Source organism: Elephantulus edwardii, unplaced genomic scaffold, assembly GCF_000299155.1.
Source record: "Elephantulus edwardii isolate Elephantulus edwardi_28Jun2011 unplaced genomic scaffold, EleEdw1.0 scaffold00067, whole genome shotgun sequence".
In the NCBI taxonomy this organism is placed as follows: domain Eukaryota; kingdom Metazoa; phylum Chordata; class Mammalia; order Macroscelidea; family Macroscelididae; genus Elephantulus; species Elephantulus edwardii.
The window spans coordinates 14,412,701-14,426,434 of NW_006399817.1; the positions used below are offsets into that span (position 1 = coordinate 14,412,701).

General features: G+C 36.4%; 1 protein-coding gene across 1 annotated transcript in view; it reads left to right on the forward strand.

Annotated features, from left to right (window-relative positions):
• PIK3C2G (phosphatidylinositol-4-phosphate 3-kinase, catalytic subunit type 2 gamma) overlaps window positions 1–13,734 on the forward strand; it is a 576,625-nt gene that overhangs the window by 345,386 nt on the left and 217,505 nt on the right. Inside the window, exons 22-23 of the mRNA XM_006888484.1 lie at window positions 6,478–6,614; window positions 7,395–7,564. Of these exons, the coding sequence (XP_006888546.1) occupies window positions 6,478–6,614; window positions 7,395–7,564 (307 nt within the window). The remainder of the gene's footprint in view (window positions 1–6,477; window positions 6,615–7,394; window positions 7,565–13,734) is intronic.

Genomic DNA, 13,734 nt, shown 5'->3' on the forward strand with positions numbered 1-13,734 from the left:
CCTCCAAATTTCTTGGCACAACTTAGTGAGCACATCCAGGACAGTGTCTGTTTGTTGAAATATGTCAATTGGTATGCCATCAACTCCTGGAGCTATAATATGATTTTGTGTTTTTCTTTTGGGGCCTATTCTATATGGTATTTGCTCAGCTTCTTGGATATATAGTCTCTCATTCTTCGTTATGCCTGGGTACTTTTCTTCTAGTAATTCTTCCACAGCTTTTTCAGTGCCTTTACTTGCTTCTTCCTATTCTGGGATTTCGATGATGCACATGTCATTTCTCTTAATGGTGTATCACATTATTCTTAGGTTTCCTTCTTTTTTGATTCTGCTCTAGCAGATCTATGGTGACAATTCTATCTTCTGTTTCACTGATTCTTTATTGCACCTCTTCAACTCTGTTCAGGTGTCCCTGCATCATGTTGACAACATTTGAAACCTTGGACCTCATAATTTAGATCTGGTTTCTTGTTTTTCCAGTGCTTCTAATTTCTTGTTTGTTTTATCTGCATTATTTTGGATTTTTTTTTAAGCTCCTCCTGATTTTTGCTTGTAGTGTCCTGTAATTCTTCAAGTTTGCTTTTCACTCATTGAAAATATTCAATCATTGTTCTTTTAAATTCTGTGTCAGAAAGTTCCATCAGACTTTCTGGCTTCAGGAAATCTTTTGCTACTGTGTCATTTTTTTTGGGGGGGGGATAATATCTTGTTTTGGGCTTGTGTGACAAGTGAGGTACCCTGCTTCTTTTGGGAAATTGATGTGGTAGAGTTTTTTATGTCTGAGGTGATACCCAGTTCTTGATTTGACTTCACTGCTCCAGGAGAAGTTTGGACAGGCACACAAGCAAATGCATGGATGCACACGTTGGTGGGGAGGGGAGACAAGCACACAGATGCACGTGGGTTGGTATGCTGGGGGGAACTGAATGGAAAAGCAGGAAGGCTTGGTTTTCCCCTCTAGAACGGTATCTGCCAACCCAGTTGAGCTCCATATGTCACAGCCCCTTCTGCTTAAGGTGATGTGGTCCCACAATTGGTCCCGCAATTACCTGTGATCCCTCCTAGTTACCTCCCTCAATTACTCACTGTCTTGCTTGCTCCTAACTAGTGGGTCTCACTGTGGCTCCCTGCTCCCTGCTGCAGCTCACTGCACATCTTTTGATGCTCGCTGTTCCTGTGGCTCTCAAATGTTTGTGTTGGTCCACAACAATGTTTTGAGAAGCACCTATATATTTGTGCTTCATTTTTGACAGCACTTTGTTCCCCAGAGTACCTGAATGAGGAAGCCTGTTGTTCCCTTCTGGAAGTGGCTTCTCACCTCCATCAAGATGCTCAGGACCTCCCTGTTGCCTGAGTTAAGGGTATACATGTGGTCAGGCCAGACAGCAGTTTGTTCCCCAAAGTAACTTAATCCTCAATGCTACATGAGTTTTCCGGGGGAGGTTAATAAATCCTATACATTTGGTATATGTTGTTTTCCTTGACCCATTGACTTCTGGGATTTGTAGTCACTTGTACACCTGCATGGTGTAGGGATTCCTGAGAAACTACCCTCCATGCAGGCAAGCAGGCTGTGTCCTGAATCTTCCCATCTTTTCTCTAGAGAAGATTCTGGGGATTCAAAGCTCCAGCAAGTTGTGACTTTGGGTTAGCAACACAACTCCTTATGAACTAGGAGTTCAAATATCCCTTTTTAAGCATCAGTTACATTTCTATTTTTTTTTAAATTTTCTCCTTTTCTGGTAAGATAATGATAAAAAAATCTATCCATTAAAATACAATTGTATTTATTAATATAAAATTTTCAAATACTTGTAATAATTCTGAAATTTTGGAAAAACATTATAAAACTCTGTTTCATTTCAAAATAACTTCTATGAAAGACACGCCAGCAGTCATTGATATCATATGTGACAACTTTTTCACCTAACTCAGCTCTTTATTTTCTTAATGAAAGTCAGGAAATAACTGTGAAAGTGTAGATGCATTTATTTATGATCTTGATGAAAATAATATCAATGGCCCATCTAAATTATTGCCAAAACATAAAAAAATACAATTTGTACTCTATTAAAATCACAGTTAACGGAAGAAACAAAAAAAATTTTACACTATCCTACTTATGTGTTGTCATGGCTATTTGGGCTATTGTTGAATTAACTGATTTATGTTATGGCAAAAATGTGTTCTAACTAAAGATATGAAACTATAAAACAGTTTCAAATTAGGCAATTTTTTTAACATTCAAAAATAATTACAGTTTAAATCTACCATCACAAAAGAATTTCTATTCCCCAGTTTCTATGTTCCTACCTATAGGCTCAGGACCCAGTTAGTCTCAGCCTGGCTTGAGATTTTAGAAATTTAGCATGGAAATACCTCTGAGTTATCTTTACCTGCTCCTTAATATTTCCCGATGACTGCATTACAAGCCAACCTTGCAATTACTTTGATTCTGATAAAAGAGCTCTTGCTTGCACTCCACATGTCCCAATTCTGACCCTTTCTAAAGCTCGTTTTCCTATAAAGTAATTTTTGATACCATGGAGATTGTTATTTCTAGAGTTTCATCCTCCATTTTCTCATGTGATTGACCTATATTTTGCTTAACCTAAAACACTGAAATTGTAAAACTAGGTAAGTTAAACTGAGCTTTTTGATGTCAAATAGATCGACTTTTCTTTTGAAATTGAATAAATCACTGACCCCAAAGATATTCTTTGCTTCCACTCATTTCTCAGCTCATAATGATAAAATATAACTCTTAAAGTTAGGCATTATTAAAAAAATAAGTATAGACTTCCATATCATTGCATATATAATGAAACAGAGAATTTATTTTGCCTCATTATCTTCCAATAATTTTCTGTAATTATATCAAAGGACATAATAGTAGCAAATTATTTCTTTAAGAAAAATAGAGATTAAGTCAAATGCTGGTTCTTAGGAGTTCAGGGATCATTTCTAAAATTGTGTTTCATGGAAAGATGTCACAAAGTAAGATGGAGAATATTAAAATGAGACAAATAGTTGCTACTTTTCAGGAAATTGTCCAATAGCTAAGTAGTTTCCATTGCTTCATGAATATACTATTGGTTATTTTCAGGACTATTTGTGTGTGATGGCCTCAGCTCTGGAATAGACTGAGAAAATTCTTTATTATATGTTTTATCAATAGTCATTCAATCAACATTGATGAACATAAAAATCATCTGGGGTAATAGAAGAGTTACATAAAACTGGACCCTATCCTGGATATAATTGGGCAATATTAAGTCAGTTTTCCTACTGGAGGGACTCAATTATTAGCAAATATAAAAAGGCTCCTCCCAGCTTTACTGAATCAGAACCTGCATTTTAATAAGATCCTCAAGTAGTTTTTTTATGTGCATAATGTGCTAGACTATTATAATAATGGCACCATACGTATTACCTAAGGCAAACAGAATTGTGTTAGAAGTATTCAAAATGTATATAATGCACACCAACTCAAAAATGTATAAAAATGATTTATTATTTTAATTAATGGGTGGATTTCAACCTATATTATTGTGGTAAATTAGGATCAAGGTTTTCTGGGTAGTCAGAAATGCAAGTTTACAATAAATGGCTTGAGAATTAACCAAAAACAAAGACAAATGTGGCTTGAAAAGTAACTGATATTGCTACAACATACTATTTTAAAATCACAAAAATCTAAGTCTTAGTTTTTTATAAGGTCAGATGTGAGGGAGTAGTAAACACTCAAGAATCAAGTAGAAGGTAATTATTCCTTAAAAAAAATTAAAGGATAACAAAATATCTAACTCATTGCTATTGAGTTTATTCTAACTCATAGCAGCCCTCTGTCAGATTTCTGAGGCTGTATGTCATAATGGAAGGAGATTGCTCATCTTTCTGCTGCTGCTCAGTTTGTGGTTGAGACTCACTGTTGTTGTTGTTGTTGTTAAGTGCCTTCGAGTCGCAGGTGACTCATAGCGACCAATGAAGGAGAGTCCTCAACACTTGGGTGCCTTTCATCCTCTCTCCAGGTTCATAGGGTTTCTGGAGGCAAGCTATTATGGAAGTGGATGCCACTCCTCCTTCCAATGATACTCACTAGCTGCTAAAAAAAACTAAAACTCAAGTTTAAATAAAAATAGACTCCTAGCCTACCCTCCAGTGAGTTTTCAAGGCCATAAATCCCAGGAGAAAGTATTTCCCATCTTTCTCCCACAGAGCCTCTGATGGATTTGAATCCTCAAAGAGCTGCAAATTTTAGATTAACTATGTAAGTCCCTTTAGACTAAGCCACCAGTACTTCCACCAGCTGCTAGGAGAATGATGAGGTATTCCACTTCCATAAAAGATTACAGTGGAGACAATAGAAGAAGAATCTTTATATTGATATGCCCAGCATTTATCTCTATGGGTATTAGCTTTCTTTCCCATGCAGCAGTGTAGAAACATAATTGTCACAATTGGACTACCATATGAGTGTCACAGAGGTTAAGGTAAATCAGCTGCAACTGGACAAACACATCACATAGAAGTGTTTTGTTTGCCATGATCATGCTTGGTTCATTTGTTGTTGTTTAATTTAAATGTTTTTCTAGTCACACTGAAATATTCAATTTTGGTATCTCAACCAATTCCCTGTTCAGAGACACAGGAAGGACTGCTCATTTTTCATCTTAAAAACAGCTGGTGGATTTGAAATACCTGTTTTTGGGGGTTGGCAGCATAATTACTTATCTACTCAACCACCAGAGCTCCTTGATGTCTGTTGTAAAACCGGGAATTTCCATCCTTAAACTGTAAATTAATTTACCAGCCATCTATTAATCCACAATTCTGACCCTGAGTTCTCCTGAGCCAGAAACTAGCTAGAGTGGTCAGTCATGACTTCATAGTGAGTCTCCATTGGGTTTCTGAGGCTGGAATATATGGCAGGAAGAGATTACCTATCTTTCTCTCATATAGCCATTTGTAGATTTTATTTGGATTAGTGATAAAAATCACTATGGATTAAGCCACTTCTAATAAATCTGATCAAAATACAACCAGTAGCCTCATTGCTATCCAGGAGTTAGGAAGAATTAATAGAAAGTCCCTTTGATTAGGGACTGTTTTACATAAGTTAAGGTTGTTGTTGTTGTTGATGTTGTTGTTATCTGCCTTGCGGCTCATAACGACTCTATGTATAACATTCCTAAACTCTGTCCTGTGCCAATTGCACCATCTCTGATACACCCATCCCAATTACCCCAGTCACTAAATCAATCCACCTCATAGGGGGCCTCCCCTTCTGCGCTGTCCCTCCACCCTCCCAAGCATGATGTCCCTCTCCAAGGAACTGTCCCCCCTTGCAACATGTCCAAAGTATGTTAGACGGAGCCTCAGAATCCATGCCTCCAAGGAGCAGCCTGGTTTGACCCTTTCTAGGATGAATCTGATTGTTTTTCTAGCAGTCCATGGTACCATCAATACTCTTCTCCAATACCACAGCTCAAAGGCATCAATTCTCCTTCTATCCTCCTTAGTCATTGTCCAACTCTTGATGCATAACAAGTGATAGCAAAGACCATGGCCTGTATCAGATGTGCCTTAGTCTCCAAAGAGACACCATTGCTCTTCAGTAATTTGGAGAGGTCCTTAACAGCAGGCTTTCCCAGGGCAATATGTCTTCTAATTTCCTGGCTACTGGTGCCAAGAGTGTTAACTGTGGAGCCAAGCAAACTGAAGCTGTGAACAATCTCAATCTCTTTACCATCCATCCTGATGCTGCCAATTGGCCCAGTGGTGAGAAACTTTGTCTTCTTGACATTGAGCCTCAATCCATATTGAAGGCTGCAGTCCTTGACCCTCTGCAGCAGGTGCTTCAGGTCCTCTTCATTTTCAGCAAGCAGGGTTGTGTCATCTGCATAACGCTGATTGTTAATAGATCTTCCACCAATCTTGAACCCACATTTCTCCTCATAGAGCCCAGCCTCCTGGATAATCTCTCTGCATACAGGTTGAAAAGGTATGGAGATAGGACGCATCCCTGGCATATGCCCTTCCCAATTTTGAACCATGCATTGTTTCCTTGCTCTGTTCTGAAAACTGCCTCTTGATCCCAGTATAGGTTTCTCAAGTGTTCTGGGATTCTTATTTTACTCAGAGTCAGCCACAGTTTGTTATGATCCACACTGTCAAACGCCTTTGCATAGTCATTGGAACACAGATATACATTCCTTCGGTATTCCCTGCTTTCAGCTAAGATACATCTAAAATTAGCTACAATATCCCTAGTACCACGACCCCTTCTAAACCCAGACGGCACTTCTGGAAGTTCTCTGCTGATGAGCTGTTTTAGTTGTTTTTGGATAATCTTCAGTAGAATCTTGCTTGCATGTGAAATTAAGGTATGTAAATTAAGGTATGTTTCCTAAATATTCATCCTCCATCGAAAAAAAAACCCCAGACCTGACATCTTAATCTTTTTTTAACAAACAGGATTGGTGCAGATGGTGCCTGATGCTGTAACTCTAGCAAAGATCCACCGTCACTCTGGACTTATAGGACCACTGAAAGAAAATACAATCAAAAAGTGGTTCACTCAGCACAACCCTTTAAGGGCAGACTATGAAAAGGTTTGTCTTTCTGTCTCTAATTTTAAGTAATGTACTTTAATAAGAAAATGATCTAGTTTATTAGCTATTCTGATTTATGGAAAAATAAATTAAATATACATTGAATTCTAACTTACTCAGTCATCAGCCTAGTTGATAATGATGCTGTTTTAATGGGATATTAACTAGTAGAAGCCAGCCATTCTATAAGACCTATAATCTTGAGCCAACAATGAACTCATCATTAACTGGAGACCAACTTGAATGGAAGAGATTTTGTGGACAAAGAATACTGCTTTTGGCAAGAAGCCTTTGTTCATTAAATAAACAAAAAACATAATTTCTCTTAGCGGTAACCTGATTTTACCCAAAAAAAGTATTTTACTGATTTGTATAGTAGAAAACTATTTTTGTTATCACTTAAATTTTGTTTGCAGCAATAAACATTAAATATCATCTATATATCCATACAGCCTTTTTATACCAAGATTGATTTCGTAGCTAACAATAAAATATTTCAGATTTTATATGAAGATAAAATTGGGTCTTATTTTTTCTCCTTTGCTTTGGAAAAAAGTTCATTCAGTATTGTATATATTTCAGGCAAAATTAAAGCTGTGCTAGAAATCATCTCTCGTATACCATGAAAATTAGCTCCATTCGAATAAGAAACTTATGTCCCTCAGTTTTAGTGGAAACATTTATCTATATTTTCTTTTTAAAATTTTTACTATTACCTGTGATGCACATTTATTTTTCTCATTTGTGTTTTTGTGTTGTTATGTTTTTTCAAATGCTTAGGCATTGAACAACTTTTTCTATTCCTGTGCTGGCTGGTGTGTGGTCACTTTTATCCTGGGAGTCTGTGATCGTCACAATGACAATATTATGCTGACAAAATCAGGCCACATGTTTCATATTGACTTTGGAAAATTCTTAGGTCATGCACAAACATTTGGAGGGATAAAAAGGTCAGTACACAAATAATGTTCATTACAGTAATTAAGCAATATCCTAAAGCAATATATTACATGTAATGGCATAAAAATCTTACGGATGACTTGTTTCTCATCTCTCTAATACCCAAAGGTACCATAAACATGATTTTATATCCAATAATATTGAATGAGTTTTTTTCCGATAGATTCTTAATGGAACAAAATGTTTTTCCTCAAATAGTTAATGATAGTATTTTTTCCCCATGAGATACTAATTATGTTCCTGTCTGAGTTGTTTGAAATAATATTTTTGTTTGGTTTGTTTTCTTATAGACTTTTGAATAAACAATGAAGCATGTGTTGATGATCTCAATGCATTTAGTATATGAACCTAGCAAAACAACTCCATACACACACACACACACACACACACGTGTGTGTGTGTGTGTGTGTACATATCTATCTATCTCTATCTCTATCTATATATATCTTGTAAAACTAGCACACTTCTCATTCTGGATTAGCCCTGAATTATTCTACAAATATTTAGTGAGCAATTCCCTTCAAATTACTAAGGGAATAGCAGCAATCAAGACAGATAAAACTTCTTCATTGGTATACAATTAAGAAGCTTATCTTTTGCTTTTCAAAGACAGGAGCAAACTGAGGGGAAGGGGTAAAGAAAAAAGTACAACAATGAATGAATGAAAATCCAAAATTTGTGAATGTTCATTAAAATTAATAAAATAAAATTTTAACAAAAATTTAAAAAGAAAAAATTTTCACAATAAAAAAAAGAAAGATAAGACTCCAAACTATTTCTAATAGAGAAGACAAACGTTAAACAAAGTAGCAAGAAATAAAACAATCTGAGGAAAGGTCTACAAAGCAAAAGGATGGCTGTGGTATAAATGCCACTTTAAAGAAGCCATTTTGTAAAGAGAGAATCATGTAATGAGTGGTCACCTGATACAATGAGATCATAGAGAAGAGTATTACAAGAGAAAAGCAAATACAATGGCCATGAGCAGGGAAATAAGCATTGTTTCCTCCAGTTACAAACAGAAGGCTCAGGTTCTGGATGTGAAGAAGGAGTGGCAGGCAGTAGGAGATAAAGGTGAAGTGTTTGATGGAGGTCACTAAATAGATCTTTAAAGGTCACAGAATAATAATTGGCTTTTAAGTCTAAATTGAAACTAATAACAGACTTCAGTGGGCCTCAAAAAAACTCTATCCTATTGTTCTATGAAGTTGAGAAACTCATTAGAAGGATACTAAAAGTGTCAAATGGCATAATGATTACCCATTTTGAACAGTGTTTTGTAGAGGTCCCGATTTAAGACAGGTTTGCAAGCAGGAGTGGCATCTACTTCCTAAATAACATGCCTCTGGAAATTCTATGAACTTTGAGAAACAATGATAGTTATAAAAAGGCTTCAGGTCTTTTGTTCACAGGGTCGCTATGAGTCATGCTCAACCTGATGGCAATCAATAGTAACAAAATAATTGTTAGGGTCTTTCACGATATAGGGAGAAATGATGAAACTTATCAGATGCAGAATATATCTAATGGAGAGCCACAGGACCTGTTGATTGACTAGATAATGAATAATGGGGTTGGAGGCAGAGAGGGAAAAAGATATAAGCAGGAGAAGAAAATATTTAAGATGATTCTTAAGTGTTTGAATTTAGCAAATGGGTAGATAATTATATCGGTTTTTAGAACGTTCTATACTTGTGGATGAATGGGGTTTTAGTTATTTGAGTGGATGTACGATTAGGTGCTGTCAAGTAGATGCCAATTCATAACAAGACTGTGTACAACAGAATTAAATACTATCCGGTCCTGTACTATTCTCACATTACTGCTATACAGTCCATTGTTGCAGCCACTGTCTCAGTGCATCTCATTAATGATTGTCCCTTCCCCTCCACCCCAACCCTTGATTTACTGAACATGATGTCCTTCTACAATGTCTGTTCCCTTTTGGTAGCATGTCCAAAGTTCTTGAGACAAAGTCACGCCAACCTTGCTTCTAGGGAGCATTCTGGCTAAACTTCCACAACAGATATGATATATTCCATATTCTTCACTAACACCATAATTAAAATGCATCAATTATTCTTGAGTCTTCGTTATGCATTCACCACTTTCATATGTATGTGAGGCAATTAAAATATCACAGCTGGAGTCAGGTGTAACTTAGGACTCAAACTGCAATCGTTGCTTTTTAACGCTTTAAAAAAGTCTTTTGGAGTTAATTTGTCCAGTCAATTGTCTCCATCGATAAGTATCTTAGTAAAAATCATACCTACTCATTTATCTCTTAAATATCTATTAAAGATGGTGTGTGTCAAGCATTATAGACACAAAAATGAGCAAAACACATTTCCTATTTCACTTATTCTTTCTTGAGAGTATTAAGGAAAATGACATTAAGCAATGACTACAAAACATACTATGTATAGAACAATCCAACATCCTAGAGGAGGTAGTACTAACTTATGAAAGACAAACTGTTACTTTCTAGATTTAAGCATATAAATTATTTACTTATATATGCCTTTTCCCTTTGAAATGTACTATTTCCTAGATATTTAATAATTAAGTTTCTACTGTTGTTATGTGTCATCAAGTCAGACCTGACCCCATAGTTCACCCTCCAGCAGGTTTTCAGAGGCAGTTAATCTCACAAGAGGAATTGTTCATCTTTCTCCAAGGAGCAGCTAGTGGATTCAAACCACGTTCGGGATTGCAGTGCTGCCTTTTACAACTAGGCCACCAGAGTTCCCCTAGGAAGTGTTTTTATCATCCTGAATTTTCTTCTGGGAATTGAGAAAGCCCTCATTCAGTCATTAATTCATACCATCAACATCTGAGTTGACCATGCAGGTGGATAAATATGAGCACTAACATATCCCAATCCTAAAGAAAGAATTTAAATCAATTTTAGAAAAACTCAAATGTATAAAAATGTACCCATATAGGGACTTTACCTATTGTCAATCAGTCAGTCATTTCCAAACAAGTCAGAATTGACTTATTGTTGATCCTCCAGCAGATTTTCAGAGACTATATATTGCACAGAAGGAGATTGTCTATTTCTTTAATGTTTTTTTTTTTCTCCCATGGAGTGCTGGTGGATTCAAACCAATAAAATTCAAATGAATAAAATCTTCTACTCACTAGGACATCAGAGCTCCCACTGAGTTCACTGTCAATAAAACAATTACAGATGCACCCTCAGTCATTTAAAAATTATCGATTGGTTGAGAGAGAGAGATCACAATTCTAGCTTTATGAACATTTGAATTTTTATTTCCAGGATTTTTAATCTACCCATGACTTATGTAAAGTTCATTGGAAGTATATCCTTTTCTTTCTTTCTAGTTACTATTACTTTTTACCTTAGTGTGTTTAATGTTTAAGTCGAATTACACCTGCCCTTTGTGTCTATTGGATTTCAGGCAACTGTGGCCAGAGTTCACCTCATGTTGTTCCCTAGGACGGCTAACTTCCTCCATACCAAGTCCGTTGGTTGTTCTTGATTGCCGGATACACAAAACCCCCTTATTTTAAATAAGAATGCTCCATTTTTCCAAGATAAACAAATGTTCTAATTTTTATCACAATGACTATATTATAGACCTGATTTTTGGAGGAAAACCCACTTCTACATTTCTTATATGCATGTCTCAGCACAATTCTTCATAGCCATTGATTGAGATAGAACTAATAGTTGTTAACCTTTCATTAGGTTGCTGAAGAAAGAAATTGCTTTGGAGGGGGTTGCCTGTCTTTCTCCAGCAAAGCTGCTGGTGGATTCCAATCACAAAAGAAGTACTACCTTTGGGTTAGCAGCACAACTCGCTGCAGACTACCTCCTCAGAGCTCCACTATATACATGTGCTCAGACATATTAATAAAGTTTTATAATATTTAAAACCAAGGATGTCAATCATGCCCTAGCAGTGTCCTTCATCTCCAATAGACTAGCAAGGACATTTAAAAATTCAAAAATAACCTATAATCATGCATGTTAATATAAACATGCTGTATACACAAGCATGTTGGTAAGTACTCTGAAGCTACTATGACTCGTCTCGTAGCAACTCTAAGAACATTGTATCTGATATCCTGTGCCAATCTCATCATCTCTGACACACTTGAGCCTAGTACTACAGTCACTGTGTCAATTCATTTTGTTGGGAGTGTTCCTCTCCTTCAGTGACTCTCTACTTTCCCAAGCATGTTGTCTTTTAGCCCCTTCTAACAATATGTCCAGTATATATATCAGATGAAGTTTCACTATGGTTGCCACTATGGAGTATCTTGACTACACCTTTTCAAGACATACTTCTCTGTGCTTTTTGCATACCATGGGATAGTCAACACTCTTCTCCAGGATGACAACTCAAAGGCATCAATTCTTTTTCTGTCATTGTTATTCATTGTCCAGCTCTTAGATGCATTCCAAGGGATTAAAAAAGATCATGGCCTGAATCACTTTAATCTTCTAACTGATATTTTTACTGTTCATCACTTTGAAGGTCTCTGATATCAGACTGTCCCAAAGAAAATACATCTTTTGTTTTCCTGACTACTGGTGCCAAAGGTATTGACCATGGATCAAAACAAGATAAAGCCATTGACAGTTTCTATTTCTTCCCTATCATAGTTTTAATTATTTGTTCTATGGTGGAGATATTTTGCTCTCTTGATGTTAAGAAGTAGCTCATATTGAAGGTCTTTGATCTTCTTCAGTAACCATCTCAAGCCCTCCTCTCTTCCACCAAGTAAGGATAATGGAGGTTGTTCATGAATCTTCCTCCAATCCTGATGCCACATTTTTCTTCCTATAGTCCAGTTTATTGAATGATTTGTTCTGCATACAGATTGAATGGGTATGGAGAAAGGATACATTTCTGACACATATCTTTTCTGATTTTAAACCATGTAGTGTTCTATTTCTCTGTTCATATAGCAGCTTCTTGCTCGGAGTATAGGTTTCATATGACTATAATTAAATGTTCTGGTAGTAGAGATTATATGTATTACTGATATATATGCTTCTCCAATGTAGTCCTCATAAATATGGAGAAAGCAGAATTTTTACAATTTATGGAGCATTAATATATATTTGTTATGTTTATTTATTAACTGCCTCTTATTTATAACTTCCTAAATTTCCCAAGCTCATATAAAGAGAATAGTTTTCAGCTGTGGTTTGAATATGAGCAACCGGGGGGGGGGGAACCACACACAAAAAGATAAACATCATGCTCTAAATTTCAGAACTTCTTAGATAAGGATAGAAAAGTTAATAGAAATTAACAGATCAACAAAGCAAAATTAGATGGACTGTCTAGTTGGAGGTAGATTATCTTCGAGGTAGAATTTTTCTTGATTCCTAATTACTAACTAGCACGGGAAGCAGAAAAGAGGTAGAATTTTATTTGCATTTACAAAGTTGAGAGAGAATGTGATTTCTTACCAAATTGCTACACCCTTTGTACTCATGATTACATCACCATTCCAGGACAGCGCACACTCATGATCCTGTCTGAAAAATGTTTACAAACATTAGGTGTCTTGATTTTTAAATTAAATTCAGAGTCAGCCCAATCACAAGCTCACTCAGGGGTCATGCCCAGGTGTTCCTGAACAATTTCTAGAAATTCAGCTTTACAGAAATCTAGAAAGCCTGTCTCCATGTTTAGAGAAACCTCACAATACATTTAAATGTCTCAGCTTTTTAGAAAACATATTGCTGATATAAACATAAGAGACTTCACATCCTGTATATAAGCACACGATCTTTAAAGAAGTGTGGCCAGAATGTTCCTTAGAGGCAAAGATGACGAGACTTCATTTTCCATACTTTGGGCATGTGTCAAAACGGGCCAGTTATGGAAGAAGGACATAATACTTTGAAAAGTGGTGGTGAATCAGTGAAGGACAAGATAGTTTGGAATAGGATGAGTTGATGCTGTGGCTGCAATCATGAGTTTAAGCTCAGCAGAGACTGTTAGGCCAGCATATAGAATCAGTCTCGGTCTCTTTCTGTCGCTATGAGTTCATAGGATTGCTTTGAGTTGGAGCTGACTTAGCAGTATCTAACAAAATCAACACAACGAAACCTATACTTGCACCAAGAGGCAGTAGTCAGAACAGAGCAGGGCAACACTGCATGGTTCAAAAT